This window comes from Protopterus annectens, chromosome 15.part0, assembly GCF_019279795.1.
Source record: "Protopterus annectens isolate FY-2018-M chromosome 15.part0, PAN1.0, whole genome shotgun sequence".
In the NCBI taxonomy this organism is placed as follows: domain Eukaryota; kingdom Metazoa; phylum Chordata; order Ceratodontiformes; family Protopteridae; genus Protopterus; species Protopterus annectens.
This window is the reverse complement of record NC_056749.1, coordinates 237,797,542-237,816,954: the sequence shown is the minus strand read 5'-3', so window position 1 is coordinate 237,816,954 and position 19,413 is coordinate 237,797,542. Positions and strand designations below refer to the sequence as shown.

General features: G+C 36.8%; 1 protein-coding gene across 10 annotated transcripts in view; it reads left to right on the top strand.

The window, feature by feature from the left end:
* Positions 1–19,413, top strand: part of LOC122790166 (serine-rich adhesin for platelets-like) — a 475,884-nt gene that overhangs the window by 29,618 nt on the left and 426,853 nt on the right. For 8 of the 10 annotated variants that reach the window (XM_044057773.1, XM_044057769.1, XM_044057768.1 and 5 more), the window contains exon 2: positions 7,691–7,768. The exons of the other annotated variants lie outside the window; for them this stretch is intronic. In XM_044057773.1, coding sequence (XP_043913708.1) covers positions 7,759–7,768 — 10 coding nt within the window. In that variant the 5' untranslated portion in view covers positions 7,691–7,758. The remainder of the gene's footprint in view (positions 1–7,690; positions 7,769–19,413) is intronic. 10 annotated transcript variants of the gene reach the window in all.

The window sequence follows — 19,413 nt, the reverse complement described above, 5'->3', positions numbered from 1 at the left end:
TTTTGTCATATGATCAGTTCTTAGATATTTATTCTTAGATTGTTGAAGAAGTCTCTGTGCAATTGTCTGTGAGATGAAAGTGCTTACTTAGATAAATATTCTCAGTTACTTTCTTTTGAACCTAGTGTACTGCTTTTGTTTTATTTATTTGTTTATTTACAACATCTAATTTCTATTAGGGGATAACATTTAGCATGTGATCTAGGGCATCTGTCCGATATCTACTTTCTCAAACAGAAACAAATACCTGAAAATCCTATATTTTAACACCTCACTCTCTATTTACTATTTTATTTTGCTTACTGTATTTTCTTTGCTTCAGGATATTCTTTGTATCACTTTTTAGAGACTACTTGCTATAATTTGTACCAATCTATTTAGGAAACATTTTTAATTTTACAGAAACGTTTCAATCCCACAGTCCTCATGAAGGGGGCCATGTTCTTTGCAATTCTACTGCTTATTTTCATTACTGTTGTAGTTACTGTACTTCAGGATATGATAAAAAGAAACTTGAAATTACCCTCATCCTGTGATCACCTTTTCAGCTTCTGAACTACTTTATAGATTTGGTCACAATGATGTCCATTTGATGTTCATCTTCCTTGGTCTGGGATATGTCCCAGTAATAGCAGTTACATACAAAGGTAGACTGCATGTAAGGAAAATGTAAAATGGAGGCCCTGGTGGACTGGAGTTGAGGGATGGTGTCCTGACTGTGACAATTAGAGACTGATTAGTGATTTAGTAAGTTTATGAGCCAGTGAGGATGGGGAGAGAAGGAGTGGCATATTATCAGATCACCCATTCCAGAAGGGAAGCATGGGAATTCAAACTATGATTTGGCATCTCTAGTGACGGTGGTGATGTGTTGTGACTGTAAGATAAATTGCTGTTAAGTTTAACATTGTGAGGTAGGGCTGGAGTAGCTACACCCATCCAGTTAGGACATCTAAAAAATCCTTCACTTGCAGGACAGCATATATGACACTTCCAGAGGCTCTGCATTTTCATATCCTCTTTCCAACCCTAATGCTGAGTTTGCCCCAGTCCTGGAGGTTAATAATGTAGGCACTAAGTTAGGAGCAATAGGAGTGGAAAACAACAGATGGTCAGCTAGAAGGTACATATACAGTGAGGAGCTAAACAATGTAATGGAGAACTATATGTGCATAATGATAACAGTTAAACAAGGTGATAGACTTGTACTATCTGCTCAGAAATGTTGCCATACTGCAAATAAATGAAGAATCATTATTTGGGTCTAAAACACATATTGGGAAGCTTGACTTCTAGAGGATGTGAAAAATTAGCCTTAAATACATGCTTGGTAAAAACATTCTCTGGCTGAGGGGAAGTATCGTAAAACACTTTACTTTGGAGGTTTTTTTTTTTTTTTACTATACTTATTGGAAATTAGTGCTAATGCTTGACTTAGGGTTTTTATTTAATTATCAATCATGTGTTAATGCAGTAAGTCCAATAACAAGTGTCTATTGTCATGAGTGACTAAGAAACACTAAATAGTTAAGTGACTTACTCAGAGCCACACAGTTTGAAAGTGTTGACTAAAGTAATGAAACTTGACTATAGTAAGAAGATTATTATTATTATTGATATTATTTTTAGCATACTAATTCCATTATTTTAGTATTTTATCTTTAATTAATTTATAACTGCTATTATTATTAGCAATTTATACCTTCTGTGTTATAAACTGCTTTGCTACCAGTTACATTATCTTTTCCAACAGTAGGCATCAAGGGATAATGAGTCACAAGAGCATAAAAACCTGCAGAACCTGTTTTGGAAGATGCTTGGAGGCATCAGAGTGCTTTTGTTTATACAGTGGTATGTAATGTTTCCATAGTAAATGAAAACGGTAGACCGTGTCTCCAAGGAAGCATTGAAGAAAGTCACTGGGAAAGCAAAGCTTTACTCAGCAATTATTAAGAAGAGATTTGCATGCCATCTGCATGAAACCAAACTAGAAATGTGATGTTTGATTTGCTCATATGTGGTTAGATGTCATGCTGCAGACTGACTAAACTTAATAGACTTGACAAGTTCTGGGATCTGCACATTTTAGACATCATTTCTGACCTCAGTCAAATCAGAAGGCTGTCGATAAACCCAGAAGGGACTGTGTTAGATGATGGCATGAAATATGACCTTTATCAATTATTGTGATCAGTTTTCCTGTCAGTGTTTTTCAAAAGCCTTTATATCAGTTTAACTTCAGTTGTCAAAAGACTATTCTCATTTTGTTACTTTTATAATTACCCTTTCACATCTTAAAGGTTGTTGTTGTTTTATTTCATTATTCTGGATAAAATATGTTAGCTCACTAATAAATATAGCAGTTATTCAGCAGAACCGTTTCAGGAGTTTTTTTATGTTATATAATTTTTTATTTAAAACACACGCTAATTGTTTGAGGTCAGTGACACTGTATCTGAATCAGTAGGTATCCAAACCCAGCCCAGTTATTCATTTGTCTACTTGTTTATTACAACTTTGGTAAAATATATTAGAGTTTGTTCAAGGTAAGGAAAGAATATTTAGGATGACTGCTTGTCTTTCTTTTTGCAAGACAGCTGAGCAATTGTCCTTATATTTTATAAAGAAAACACTTTTGTAAGTTTCTTCTTAGTATTGTAGATCATGAAAAAAATACACATAAAACACTTTAATACCATAACATTAGTTGTTGTGCTATCTACCTACAGTCAGTTACCCATAAATCAATGCCACTGCTTAGTGTGAACTGTGAACTATATTGCGATACCTCATTTGCATTCCAACTACCACTAACCTGAGGAGTTTACGTATGCAGATGAGTATCTGTTTGATCTACTCCTCATGGGACCCTTTATGCCAGGGATGGTCAACCTTTAGGACTCAAAGGCCACTTACCATACAGTTCAGAGGCAATTCACCATACTTGGCAAGGTTTGAGGGGCCACATTACCATGTCCAACATGTATTCGTCCATTCAAAACAGTGGTGGGACAGATTGGAGTCCTAGGGCCACCTGTTGTACACTCATGATTTATGCATTGCTCAAGTATTTGGTACATGGCTTGGGCCATGCATCAGCCTTTGTGTTTGCAGCCATGCCAATGAGTAGTGGCCACAGGCATAATACATAATGTTATGGTATTTACAAAGAAAGAAGATAGTGAAAAAAGTAGCATCTCTACTAGTCTAGGTTGGTTACACAGGAATAATTATGACCAAATTAAGGCCAAAATCTGATGCTAGCAAGTCATTGAATATTTTCCTTTATTTATAAAAGAATTATGATGGAAGTCTTACAAATCATCTTTATATAGGCACAATTTATTGCATGACTGATCAAAACACTAAAAGGATACCAATAAACTCTGATGAGATGTTTTGTACTCAGATGGCAAACTGTCAGCAGGTATGAAAGCAGACTTTGCTTTGACAGGAATCTATGAGTCAGCTGTGATGCATAAGAGAGACAGAGAGTCTGAGCAAGACTGTGTTTGAATTTTTATGGCATTATTTATAGTAAATGGTGATGCTTGCCCACAGTTAGTAGAGTCTGGCTTATTAGTATAAATGCATTACTAAAGACTTGTGGGTTATTTTTGCATTCAAAAGGCAGTGTGCTATAATGCTTGTATAGAATGCTTTATTGGGAAATCTCCATTGTGATAGTTATTTTTTCACAGATAGTAAGTACTCTGTTTTGTCTCATTCTTTCTGCTTTGATCCTATGAGCATTTGTCATGGGATCTTTTTTGTATTAAAATTGGTAGTTATGGGTCTTAATGCATTATTTCCGCCTGTATTCCAGTTTTGTCATAACAGTTCGATATTTATTTTGTGCACTAGGTGAATATTTTGGCTTCACTCTTTTTCCATTTGACTGATGATTTATAGCACATAAGTTAGAATTTCTTCTGTTAATGATACATGGGTTCCAAAGCCATAATGTGGGAGATGGATAATGTTATATAACCAAGGAGTGGTTGCATACATTCTGTTATGGTAATGTACTTATTTTTAATGGTAACCAGGTTGAAATTGTGAATGAGCTAAGTGCACAGATAAAGAAACCAAAATGTCTGGACAGATGTCTGACTTCATTCTGAGCACTCAAAAGAAAAATTACATAATTATATTAAATGAAATCACTTGTGGATGTTAGAGTTTGGGCAGAACTAATGTGCACAATATAAAGTAACAACTTAGTGAGAGAAAAAGGACCAAATTGCTATTTGACTTGTGTACACATAGCAGAAAAATACTAACTATACAAAGGAGGTGCCTCTGTTTGCAGGGTTTGCTAAGATTCAAAGAACCTATCTTACCTCAAGGCATCTAATTAGGGATCCCTCCTTTCTGCCTTGGCTGGTGGGAGTGGTAGAATAAATTAGCTATACTGCTTGTGAGACTGTCAGACAAGATTGAGTGCACTATTTTTTCTCATGCAAAAGCTGTTATTTTTTTGAGGTGAATAAACTCCGTAATCAAAGGAAGAATACAAGACATGTGAGTCTATCATGGAAACGCTGTCTTTTTTTTTTTTTTTCTGGTGTGCGAACTTGGAAATCAAAGGAGGAATATGTGAATTATAAAGATTATTTGCCTGATTTTTCTGTCTTAATTCTTGATTAAGGGTTTAATAATATGACTGGTAATTCGCAGTAGTAAAATAACAAGTGTAGGTGACATGATCAATATAATTTGAAACTACTGTCGTTACAAATATGTTATATTTAGAAAAAGTAAAAATAGTATGCAGACATTGCAAGTCAGCAGTTAAATATTTTCTTTCCAAGAATAATCTGTGTAAAAAAAAGAGTGTATCCAGACAGGCATGTCAGAGCTTTTTCCACAAAAACTGTATTGAAATGTTACCTTGGTTTCTTTTAAGGACTTGTGTAAAACTATTTTTTTCTTTTTGTTACTATAGCAGTAAAGAAACTAGCAATGGCAGAGAAGATTTTGATTGTGTGGACCATTGTAAACTGCTCAGTGGATTTAATTTATATGGTATTAAGAACATGGATCTTCACTGGCTCAAAACGTATCCTAAAGAAATAAGCTTCTGGGCCATTTCTGACTACTCACAATCTTCTTTAACGTTATTGGTTTTGTAGGTACCAGAGAACTATGTCCGTACTCTCCTGTCTGGTATCTTCTTTTTTCATTATTGCACTTTCAATAAGCCTCGACAACGGATTTGTTGCTGTGTGTATCCCATAAAAACCCAGGCATTATCCTCTTCAGAATGACCAATCACCTCAGTCAAGTCTGTCAGTCATTGGCTAGTCTAGGTCTGAAAGTGAATATTACCAAACCCAAAACTATGGCATTTAGAACACTCAAAAAGTTAGCTGTCCTCAGCAATGATTAGAGCATATTAATTTTGAAGGACTTTGCACTGAAAAACTTGAATGCCTTAAAATATCTTGGGAGTATGGTTTAATCACCTCCCTTCCATCTTTACTGTGCACATTGACAATAACATTGTCAAAGCCCAGGCTTGTTAGGCTTGCTACAGAGTTCACGGGCTACTCAGAAAAGAGGCTAGGGCAACAGGGTGCCATGTTTCCCCACATTACAATGTACGTTACTAATGCCTGCAGGCACATCTGGGAAGTTACTAGACAGATTGTAAATAATGGAAAATAAAATCTGACCATCTGTTACGATGTTCCATGCAGACAGCATTAATGTCACACTCATACTGAGGCAGTTTATTTTCTGATACTGACAAGGGTTAAGCTAATCATGCATACTTTATTTTCAAAAAATTAAACCTGGATCACTAGAATTATTTCCTCAACACTAAAATTAAAATCTTACCCTTGATTCCTTTTAGCTAAATATTCAGAACAAGGGAATCATTTTTCATGAGCTCTATTTTATTTTAAGGATTTTTCAATTCCAGCTAATGGTAATCAAAGCACAACTGCATTTAGTTTAAAAAAATTCAAGTTGTTTTTTCATTTGCAAGACCACCTGTGATTGTTTAGATAAAATGCAGGACTAAACTGTTTTTCGTGCTCATCTGATCCTCTCTTTGCAATGCCTGGCATTTATATTTTTATGACCACTTTTCTTCTCAATTCTGTTGCACTTATCCAATGTTTGTTTGTGTCTTTCGGCTTTTCCCGGTTAGGGGTCGCCACAGCGGAACTCCGGTCCGCTAATGATTGATAGTAGAGTTTTACATGCTGGCTTGCCAGGCCTGATGCACAACCTTCAACGAAGGTACGCCCATTCACGCATGTCTCCACACAGAAGACGCTCTAGCTGAGAATCGAACCGGACAGCGTCTTACTGTGAGGCGACAACGCTACCGCAGCACCACCACTGCGTATTACTGTTGCACTTATCCAATGTAATAAATGTTATTAAAGAGATATTAGTATGTCAAATTATCCTGCTGTCTCTTGACTGAATAATTTTATCTGTACTTTTATGATCTTTGGTTTGCCAAATTAGAATTTTGTTTACTTCTTGTATGACGAGATCATGACTAAAAATTGTTACCAGTAGTCCAGTTCACCTTCCTGTAAAATAAAATAAAATTAAATTAAAAAAATACATTTAGGGCAGCACAACAATAATACATTGTTTAAGTTTTTACTTTTATCTGTGGTTGTACAACTGTGGAGTTCTATACATATATATATATATATATATATATATATATATATATATATATATATATATATATATATATATATATATATATATATATATATTATATAATATATATATATATATATATGGTATAGTCTCAATGTGAACTGTGCGGATGTACTCGGTAAATTCTTCACTTAGAAGTCACTTCGCACTTCAGGTGGCAGAGAATGGATAACAAACTGTGATTAAATATCTTGTTTCCTTACATCCGATGGAAGTGCTGAGCATATTCTGGGGTCTAGGGTTAAGCTGATGATGTCCCTTTTTGTTAATCTAGTCAGTGATCTCATAAAATGGCCTCCTTTCAAATAGGTAGAATGTAGGCATACGATGTATCCATGACATATAATCTGCAAGCTAGAGGACAACAGTAGTGCAGACATTATAGTTCCCACCATAAAGCACATCATAGCAAAAGGTCAAACTGTTCTTTAGGTGGGAGGCGATACCTACTAAGACAGAGTGACCTAACTATTTTTGTTTGTAAACAAGGAGCATAAACATGCAAATGATATACAATGGAGATTACAGACGTTTGAGGATGAGCATGAACATCGGTAAGCAGGCCAGACTGTATATGTGGAAGAATTCCTTTGGCATTGGCCTTTAATAATTCTCTGTGGAACAACACTGTAGTCTCCAGAGTGAATTCAACTACCTATTGATTTTCTTCTGGTATTCAGAAGTAAATAGGAACCAAAGTATATGTCCATTTATTAGTGTGTGCCAGCTCTCTCACAAATGGGGGCCATAAACATAAATGTATGGTCCATTTCTCTGAACTTTTTCTTAATCTGCTATAGCTACCAGACACATTTATTCATATATCTGCACATTTATTTAAGCATTTAAGAAGAGTATGTTACACAATCAGTCTATTATAATATGAAGACCATTCAGCAGGTCATTTTAATCATCTATTATGGCTGAAGAATTCCATATGACCATACAAGTCCGCAGCATAGACCATTTTATTTAGGTCTGGTTTTGTTGTTGGCAGGGTACTGAGGAAGATTGCAAATAGAAGTGGTTCAAGGACTAAGCCTTTAGAGCACCAACCTAGATGCTATGGGGAATGGTGAGTATCTTTCCAACTTATCCCCTAAAGGAATTTTGGTGAAGGTTCTTCTTAAATGATTTGGTGGGGCCTTTGGCAAAACCTGCATTTTCTACAACAGATAAGTAGCTGGGAGTGATTAACAGTAATATTGCAATATTAATAAATGGATCTATTAGAACAAAATGTCCAAAAAATCTGGAAATAACCTTTTGTAATCCTATTAGTTAAAGGGGACTGTTTAACCGATCTTGTCATCTATCACTCTATAGCCATTCTATTGTCCATCTTACAAAGCCTAAACATGTTCATAAGCAATTTATGAGCTTTCTCATAATAAGTAACTATTTCTACAGTATAACATGGCTGTCAGTCAAATCATAGTACTGAAACTGCACTACATAGTGTTATACTGTTTTTTTAAAAGAAGTTACATTAAGGAAAAAAAGGCCTGTTTGTTTTTTCCCTCTTTCCAGATTTTCCTACAGTATCGACACTATCTCACATGACTTACTACTTAAAAGACCAGCAAGATATGACATTAACAAAGAGACCCTTAACTGCTTTAAAAGTTACTTGAACCAATATTGGCTCACAATGAATTTGATTAGAGGAAACTTAGTTTACTTAGCTATCTACTATTGTTGGGGTACAACAAAGCTCCAACCTAGGCCCAGTTTTATTCAACATATTTGTTAACAATGTGTACAAAATAACAGGAAATAGTGTCCTAGTAGAATATGAAGGCAGATGATTCCACACTAATATTTTCAGCATGCACTACAGATATACTATAAACAGTCACACAACAAGCATTCAGTTCTCTGAAAAATGGCTAAACCAATCCCACATTATAATGAATGCTAAAAGAAAACTAAATTAATCTACTTATCCACAATTCAAATAGAAGTCAGAAATCCTCCTTTGAAATCAATATAAAACCTCCATATAATACACATATTAAACATGTAACTCATACAAAACTGCTTGGAGTCATAATAGCTCAAAATCTAATATATTACTAGAGCCAAACCAATAAGAAATTAGGAATGCTATATAAAGCTGAACCATACATAAATCTATATCAAATCCATATAGCCGAACCACTATCATACGCAATTTTAACAACAGTTTACGCTAATATAAAAACAATCTGACCTCAAGCTTTAAAAATAGCCAGATTTGCAGCTAATATACCCAACATTCACCATTATATACAACCTTAAGAAAAATAGGATGGCTGAAGCTTCAAGATGTATCAATCTCACACATGTCCCACTATCACAACTCTATTACAATATTATACTACTTTATCACTATTTTTATTACTTTACCAAAACTAACGGCTTTTGTTAAATGCAACTAATCAGTTTATTGACTCACTGTAGTCAACTTCAGTGACTAAACTATGAAACACTATCCCAAATGACACACAATCGGAACCCCCCCCCCACACACAAAAACTTTCCAACATAATCTATAAGCTAAACGGTGATTCCAATGTTTTATACACATCTGGGTTAACAATTTTATCACTACCAATCAAAGTACTCACCAAAGGCTTTATAAACATTTGCTTAACTGATTATATTTCCATAAACTCTAACATACATAATACTCATCTTTTCCCCCCACACTTATTACCTTACCACATCTTCCTTCTTAAAACCAATTTATTCTAAAACCTCCTCCATCTCTTTCTACCCCTTTGTCTACACTACCCTGTCTCCCTTTCCCATGGCTCAAGTTCTCTTATGGACCACTCCTACCCCAATGACGTCTGTTTTCCTCCTAAACCATATACTAAACTTGTTCCATGTCATATGTATTCTTTCCTATAAATTACTATCAAAAGCAATTAATATACCTTATATTTGAACATTACTGTCTAATTTCTACCCATATTTATGTTTTGCATTGATATACAGCTATTGAAAATTTACTTTTTTATCTTTTACAATTGTATCTTATCTGCTATAATTGTATTCATGGAGCTTTTCTTTCCGGGATTCCAATAAAAAAGGCTCTTATCCCAGATGGATTACCTCAGTCAGTAAATGCAACCAACTAACTAACTAACTAACCTGCTATCTAGCTATACAAATAACTAAATAACTAACGAGCTAACTAAAATTACCAGTCAAAAAAGAAATCATTGCTATTATTTTTCTGTAAAAGATAGTCGTGAGATCTTATTAAAATGTTGTGCAGTTCTAGAGGAAACCACAGAAAGAAAATGTCTACACTGAAGTTACATGGTGAGGAGATAGAAGAAAACATTATATGTATTACAGAGAGGAAGGATGTTACAGTACATTTAGCAACTCTACAAAATCTAAGAAGGTGGTATTATTCATAAATGGAGGAGACAAAGTACAATAGGGCATGATGGGAAATGATTAGGGATGGCTTAGGATGCTGAGATAGAGGCAATGCAATTCAATCTGCAGCACTGCATGGCATCCAGCTGTCGATGCAGAGGTTTATCTTCAATTTCTCTAGTTTATAACACTTGTCAAGTATGAAAACTGCACACAGCATGTTGGCATACTTACCTATGGAACTGTAATTATTGTTTCTTTCCAGTATTCCTTTGTGATTGAGAAAAACATGAATTAATCTACATTTGGCATCTATACTGTGTGGAAATGTATGAGGAAGGGTGTGTGTGTAGGACTGGAATATGCAATTGGACTAAGGAAGGTGCCCCCTGTTTCACAATAACACAGCAGTTGTTATCTTGCTCTGTATTAGAATGCAGAAACAATGACCTACCTTTTCCTGCATGTCATGTTAGCTCAACTTATGAAGCTACAACTAGCAGCTAGCACCCAGCAGAGAGGACACTATGCTACCATCTCCAACACTATGAGCTGAGAAAAGCTCTGAAGGCATACTTCTGACATACGGCTTGTCACTAGTGGGCCCTCTAAGGTTCAGATGCTTTTTAACCTTTTTTATTCAACCTTAAGAAGAAGTCAGCTGTTATATATAACCCACTATCCATTTCTCTCCTTTGTCTGCACTTCATCTTCTGGTCTATCTGTCTGATTTCTTCCATTGCTGTCTTACCTCTTTGTAGGGCATACCATTTTTTTATATGAAGTAACTGCTGATAGAACAATTTCTTTTATACTATCTCACTGGCTAATTATGCATTATAACAGCACCTGTGAATTATTGTAGATGAAGAATGGTTGACTCCATTTCTTTGCTTGTTACTGGCACACCATTGCACTGATCTGACCACAATCATACTTAGAAATGTACGCACATATATAGACACACATTAGTCATGTACTCTTTGCACATGGTACCCTGCCTTCTGTTTGTAATAATAGTAATGAAGCATACTGTCCTCTAGTCTTTCTAGACACAAACTGTGAATTATCTGCCCCTTTAATCAATTTTACTGCCCACGGTATATTTTTATATTTTTTTCATAAATGTAACATGTAGTTCCCCTTTTTTAAGCATGGACATTGACCACCCTGCCTTCCCTTCCCTTCCCTTCCCTTATTCATGCAAGCTAACCCTAACCTTGTCCCTACACCTGCCTCTAAAAGTAACCCCACACATTAACTTCCAATAACCCCTTTTCCTAACAGTACCACTGCACAAGTCACTTGAACACATAACACATCAAAACCTATCACCTAACCTAGCCCTTACTGTAGCCCTAAGCAGCAAACACACACATGCACACACACACACACACACACACACACACACACACACACACACACATACACACACACACACACACACACACACACACGCACAGTGCGCGCTCACACACACACACACACACACACACACACACACACACACACACACACACACACACACACACACACACACACACATATGCACAGCGCGTGCACATACACACACACACACACACACACACACACACACACACACATACGCACAGCGCGCGCACATACACACACACACATACACACACACACACACGCACAGCGTGTGCACATACACACACACACACACACACACACACGCACAGCGCGCGCGCATACACACACACACACACACACACACACACACACGCACGCACACACACACACACACACACACACACACACACACTGCACGCACATGCACATACACACACACACACACACACACACACACACACACACACACACACACACACACACACACACACACACACCACTACATCTATCCCCTTACATAGCCCTTACTCTAATCCTAAACCAGAAACACTTGTACACATTCCCACCCCAGCCCACTTTCCTCACTACCCACTACAATTCAAACTTCCTGCTTCTAGGATGTATAGCACTTGACAAAGAATGCATTTGATATCTTTGCCCACCTGAAAATACTGTTGAACAAATTGCCGTTTGACAGTGTCAGATATCCATATATTACTTTCTCTCTATCTATCTATCTATCTATCTATCTATCTATCTATCTATCTATCTATCTATGCCCAAACTCACATTTATTTACTCTGTGATCAGAGCTGATAAATAGTTGGATATACCTTAAATTTATATTGAAAACACCTATCTGAAATAAATATAGTTTCAAGCACTTTTATTCCTAATGTCAGGCTACCAACTATCTGTTGTAAAACTTTCTTAATGATAAAATTCAAAACGTATCTGCTACATTTAAAATGGATAGAACTCTCAATCTGTGCTAATGAAATTAAAATCACCCACACATCTTGTGTTTTGCAGTTACTGACAATGCAGCTGTTCTTTTGAGTAAGAATCCATTTCAATCTGCTTTTTTTCTTAGTGACTTTGGAGTACTTATTTTATGTTTATGTTTAATTGAGTTATGTATTTGTTTCTTTAGATGTCTGTATAGCTGTATTTTGTGTTGGTGTTTTGTTCTGCCCCTCGGTCTATATCCTATGGTGACCTACATTTCAGTCACCAGAGAGTCTTTGCCCTTTATGGCCAAGCTTGTTGATGAAGAGCAAAGGAGCAGCTCCTTAGGTGTTTTTAAATTATTTTTCTGTAGGTTCATAGATTAGTACTAGGCTAACTGCCCTTGTGGGCCATTTTCAGCCTAGCCAATTACCCCATGTGAGAATCAAACCCTGCACCTTATGTTTGTAAGGTAAACCAACCTTCCACCCCTATAGTAAGGAAAGTCACAGATATGGCACGCACTGCAAATGGATAGCGAATGGACTACTGAAGGTTAACTGCAATATACAAATGGTGCATTATGACTACTGTGGAAAGTATATAGTACAGTGCATTATAGAGTTAGTGGTAGAATGTATGTATGTATGTATGTATGTATGTATGAACATGACCCCTGTTGTATGCATAACTTTTTAGCTGCAGTCCAAAATGGTCAGATTGATGCAAGACATCTGGCAGCATCAATGTAGAGCAACATCATCTGTATCACAACAAATAAAATGGCAGCTATCAAGAATAAAATATGGATTACAGTTATGGGGCCACCCATACAAAATAATAATATTTCACATTTGTTAACCATGTAGGCCCACTTGTTACACAGTCTCTTTTCAGTGGTAACCAGAGAGCAATGTCTGTTTAAGTGAAGGCAAATGAAGGTCAAGGAAATCAAACACTGCACCACAGGAACTACAGGTCACAGCCTTAACCCTCTGCAGACTGATGCTCATAGACAGAGGTTTAAGAGAGGATGCCATTGCCCATGTTGACATTTTTTCGAATGTGATATGAAGAACAGCAGTGATTATTGTATGGATATATCTGTTCTGCTTCCACAGCTGCAATCAGTAGAAAACATTCACTATCTAGATACCAAGGAGGTGTGCATTACTGTGTCAGCCAACCAGTCACTGGGCTGAGAACCATGACAGGGACTTGAGCATGCATGATAATGATATTCAAAGTGTATGTGGTAGTACAAATGTATACAGGATAGATACATGCCACCAAATGCATATTTCACACATGTTTCAGGCTACCAATTGTTATAAACATTATGTATCAGAAGGGGAAGCAGCATGGGGCACACACACAGACAAAAAGGACAATAATGAACAGAATTCGATGAACGGCATTTCAGATGAAATGCCATTCACTGAAGTGGGTTTTCGCTGATTTAATATAGAAACACTGTAGATACACCCAGTGCACTGAGATACAGAACACTGATATGTCCTTTATCCTGCAATGGGCTTCAGTTGTCAGTAAAATGCTTTTATTATGAATTATGAGCCTCTCAATCTTCTGGAATGAAGGGTGGAGGTAATTTATTGACTGTATTGTTTCAGCTTAATAATATTTGCAGCATTCCTGTGGTGGGTATTGATCCTCCTTCTACAAGGGTCGGTGACTTTGCCCAATGTGCCATCAGTGTTCTCGTTCTCAGAAAGCAAGTTCATGTTGTTTCAAAAACTAAACTTTCATATGTACTTTGGCTACAACCACAAATCTATTTACTTTACTGCAAGCCTAGCATTCCATGCAAACCGCTTTGGAATATGAAGTGTATGAGAAGCACTGTGTAAACACTGTTCTTTCTTTCTGATTAACAGTATCATTGCAAACAGGATGGTATGACAGCAGTGTTTTCCCATTGTGCCGTAACAAATACTTTTTAGAATACCAACTGAGTTGCTTGTCAGTTTGCCTCTAATGGGTTTACAATGTGTCTTTTTTCCTGTGTATTTTGCCTTCGACTGCACTCACATTTGCCTTCAGTACTATTGTCACTGTCTATATCTCCCCTTCTCACTCACCATATTCACTACAAGCCTTGTGATCTGTGAGTAAATCATCAGTATTTAATATATTTGGTGTTGGTATAACTGTTTCTTATTGATTCTTGAATAACACGTTTACCGCAGTCATTCAGTTCTGCTCTGTATATCGTCATAATCACATTTGGTGACAGGTTAGCTGCTTGCTCTTGAGTGAAGTCAGTGTTTTTATAAACTTAAAAAATATTCTTAAATTATTGTTGTGTGTTGTTATGTATATTATGTTTCCATTTTTTTCATCAACTGTGCTGTTTTAATTTTTTCAACTATACTGTTCTGTAACGTTTACATACAATGTCTCTCCTAATACTGCATTCTAAGTTGCATACTAGTATTATAATTTGCTGTACCATATACAATGCATCACTGAATTTATCTCCTGAAGCCTCTACTAAAAACAGACTCTACCTAGATGAACAATCTAGTCAGTATATCACCCACATCCATCCACACAGTCCCCCCGCACACATGTGCACTCACCCTTATGCACACATGCACATGCACACATAGCCCCCCTACACACACACATGTATACATGAAGGTGGTTAGAACAGGAAGGAATGAATAAGCAGAATGTATGTTAAATACACTAATATGTTACTAAACACAGAGAAACTTACCCAGATACTGATGAAAACTGTTGGGAGGAAGTACAAAGCCACCGATCATGCAGAAATATGAGTTCTCCATCTTAGGATTTACACAGGAATGGAAATAAGAAATGAGACATTCACAACTGTAGGCAGTACAGAGGTATGAAACTCCTCCTATCACACTGCATGAAAGTACAGGAGAGGGGTAACACCATCAAGTCTCTGGAAGGGAGTGGGTTGAGGAGAAGGGAAGTCTGAATGAAGACATTAAAGTTAGAATCAGAGGTGCTGCGGCCAATTGGCACAGAATATCAGGGGTAGTGCATGACAGAAGACTGCCAAAGAAGCTGAAAAGTAAGGTGTAGTGGTGTGATCTGTGCTTCTGCATGGCATGGAGGCCTGGGCAGTGAAGGCAGAGCAGTTGAAAAATCTAGAGATGATGGACTTGAAATGCCTAAGATGGGTGGTAGGATGCACACTGTGGGATGGACAAAGAAATGAGGACATCGAACCAGAAGCCAAAGTAGTCCCAATTTCAGAGGAGGTAAAGGAGAGCTGATTATGGCAGTTCAGTCCCATGAACAGAAAAGCAGAATATGACTGGTGAAGAAGACTTGAGTGAGACAGAAAGGAGGCAAGAGAAAACAAGGACATCCAGCCAAGAGATAGATGAATTATGTAAAAGATGACCTGCAACAGTCAGGCATGATTGTCAAAGAAGATAAGAAAATGGCACTGAATTGAGAGAGGTGGCAACAGTTGGCATAACTCCCCGACCACATGTATAAATAAGGGGAAAGAGGGGGATGATAGCAGAAGCAGTGTGCTGGCAGGAGCAGTTAAACTAAGTAAAAAAACAGGCCAAATGAACAGATGATAATGCTAGCACAAAAGAAGCAGAGAAAATATACAGGGAAATTTGGTGAAATATGGCCCACAGATCAGGAGGTCTGACACCCTTGTATTAAACAAGGTAGTAGCAGTAAGACTTGATTGAGTCTATTTGCTAAACTCTTCAGTCACATAATAAATTCAATGGATAGACAAAAATACAAGGCAGTACTATATTTACGCTGCACAAAGACAGGTCCAGGAAAAAATCAGTGGAATTCACACCTTCCACTATGATGTTCATTTCAAAGTAATTTATATACAAATTCTGTGCAGTAAGTTGTTATAACTCCTGCATACTGATTTTCTCGATCATTTAATATTTTAGTTAACTAGTTAACCATTTTGCTAATGTCATGACATCTGCATATGGTGAAAAGGTACACATAATATGAAGCAGATCAACAAAGGTATGACATAGGTGGTCCGCAGGTGTTGTTCCCCAAAAATGTCTATAAGTGGTATCCTTACAAGAGGTGATGTAACTGAAAGAATGCAAGTGTAAAGCTCTGTGCCAGACAGGAATTACATATATGTATGCCTCAGACAGCTATATCCCATGCCTCTCAGCTGTCTCTGATCTTGCAGAACATCCCCTGGTTTTGTCTCATATTTTCCCCTGTCTCTCATAAAATGCTTGATGTTCTAGTTAATCAGTGAGAATTACGGTCACTTAATAATGATGGACATTAGAGTTTCATACCTCTTATTCTTCAGAAAATGCAATGTGGATGCAAAACATAGGTTCATAGGTTCATAGATTAGTACTAAGCTAACTGCCCTTGCGAGCCATTTCAAGCCTAGCCAATTATCCCTTCTGAGACTCAAACGTTGCACCTTGTGTTTGCAAGGCAAACACCTTAACCATTCAGCCACCCTCCCAACCCCTTTAGTTAGTTGTACTAACATTATCAGTGAATTAGAAAAATATTTACAAAAAACAAAATGTCCCTGATTTTGGGCCTTTGCCCCCCCCCCCCCCCATTAGTTTGGCATTGTTCAGAATTCCTGATCAAAGAAGTTGAAAGGTATGCCATACACATTAATGCTTTGCAATACAAAATGGCAACCTGCCTCAGCCTCATGTATCCTCAAATGCAGAAATTAAATCATCCTTAGTAAGATCAGAGGTCTATAACCTCAAAGGATAATTCAGTACAGGTGCAGGTACAGTAACATATTTGGATTTCCATAAAATATGTGAAATTTCACATAGAATGTCACCTTCTGTGGGCAGTAGAGTGACCTCTGTAGATTAAGAGTGACAGAAAGCCAGCAGCACATCTACAGTTGAGTATGAATGGAGAAACACCATTGATGCAGTAATTTGCCATGAAAATGGCATTATAGGTAATGGAGCTTTGGCAGTACATTGTAGATACTTTCCCAGCCATCAGTAGAAGAAGTATTAATGGCAGAATTTAAAAGGGACATAAGTGTAGAGTCTGTGTTAAGGACCTTTCCAACATGGAATTTCACACAGTGATTTTAGGAATTCTTCTGACAGATGGTTGGCACCAAAATCTTCGGGGGGTGGGGGAGGCATGTGAATTACTGGCATACTGTAGGTGTGTTGTCTGCACTGGTCAGGTTATTTATCAGGGGAATGAATAATGTGCATTCTAGTGAGCAGTACAATATGAAGTTAAGGAGTTAATGGTGACCTAGTATTTAGATTTAGTATGGGCAATGGAGAATGAAGTTAAGCAGTTAACTATGGGAACCTTTAGTAATACTGATAATACATCAAACTGGTTTTCACTATCAGTTGGGGGTAAAAGTTAATTTTGTATTTTCATAAATGAATAAATACATATAGACACACAATCCACATATCAAGCGCTGATGCTAATAAGCATGACTCCACTATAAATATTTCTATACTGAATTCTAAAGTCTATTAATGTGCTTCAGTGTTTCTGCTATAAAATATGCAGTTACAGACACAACGAAAGATATACTGCTACACTGCTGTTTCTATCAGTAGGTACCTTACACGTTAAAGATTCATATCTGCAGAAAGATGCAGATATCACCACCTTTTTAGCTTAGAATAAAATGCCTAAAGCTACAACAGTCAGAATGTCTGCCACACCTGAAATAATACATCTCCATTTTCATGGATATCAAAGCCCCTTAAACATTTCCATCCTGATGACCTATCCTCAAAAATCTGGTTTATTTATTTATTACATACTTTTAGCAAACAGGATGATGTCAAGGGACTTTTTTTTAAGAAGACACAAATTAATACAGAACAAGTACCAGTCACTGCCTAATGTTGACTTTTGCTGTATTTAAAATGCAGCAAAAAACGATTAAAGATATGTAGTCAATAAAATGAGAAAGTATGAGGCAGACTTTTGCCAAGTGGATTTGAAGACATAAATCCTTAATTACATTCACAATGTTATGTGATGGGCAATATATTTTGCTTTCCTTGATCTGATTTTTCATATTCCTTCCTATGGGTGGTAAATTAGGCATTGTGCAATGCATCATTTTGTTGACCACATATATTTGATCACTATTGCTGAACACTTATTTTTTACGGTTTGTTTGGCTGGAAGTTTTTGCAAGGTTTGAATTGTTTATGTACTGAGCAGTTTTCTTTACTTATTTGCTGCTTTTGTACTTTTAACAGGGATTGCTCCAGCTGGTGGTTATCTTGTCTTTTCTGTATGACCTTCAGCTTACACGCTCACGATAGAACATTCTTTCTTCCATGACTACAGTACATTAATGGAATATATTTGTTCCATCGTTCTCTTTCCTGGTTGCCTAACATTGCAGTTTACTGCATTTATTCTTTCAGTCACCTCAAATGTCCTTTTCCACTTAACCAGAAACTTGTTTTCCACAAATGATACCGGTATTAATTCTAATGTTACTATCCTGTCTCCTGGGTTAAATTCCCCACGTCTGGTATTTTTATTATAAACTCATTGTTGCATCTCCTGGGCTTTCTGTATGTGCTCCCTTACTATAGATAAAACCAGCCTTAGTCTCTCCTGCAAGCTAAGTCACACTTTTGAATGGTGTATTTTCTTTTTCTTCCCAAATTTCCTTAGCAATGACAATGAGTCTTCTGGGTTGCCTTCTGTTTAAAAGTTAAAATGGGGTAAACCAATCCAAAGACTATGGCACCTCTCTTACCACAAACATAAGAGTGGTAACAACTAGTCCCAGTTTTTCCCTTCTGCGTATAAACATTTACCCTAGATTTGAATGCTCTGTTGAAGCTCTCTAACAATCTATTCATCTGTGAGTGGTAAACTGATATCTTCAACTGTTTAACTTCAAAACCTTGGCATAACTGATGCTATGCCCTTGACATAAAGGGTGTACCTTCATAAGTAAGTTTCTTTAGGGATACCCAATGCCCACTCTGGAGAATAACAGTACCAGCTGTCTGGCAA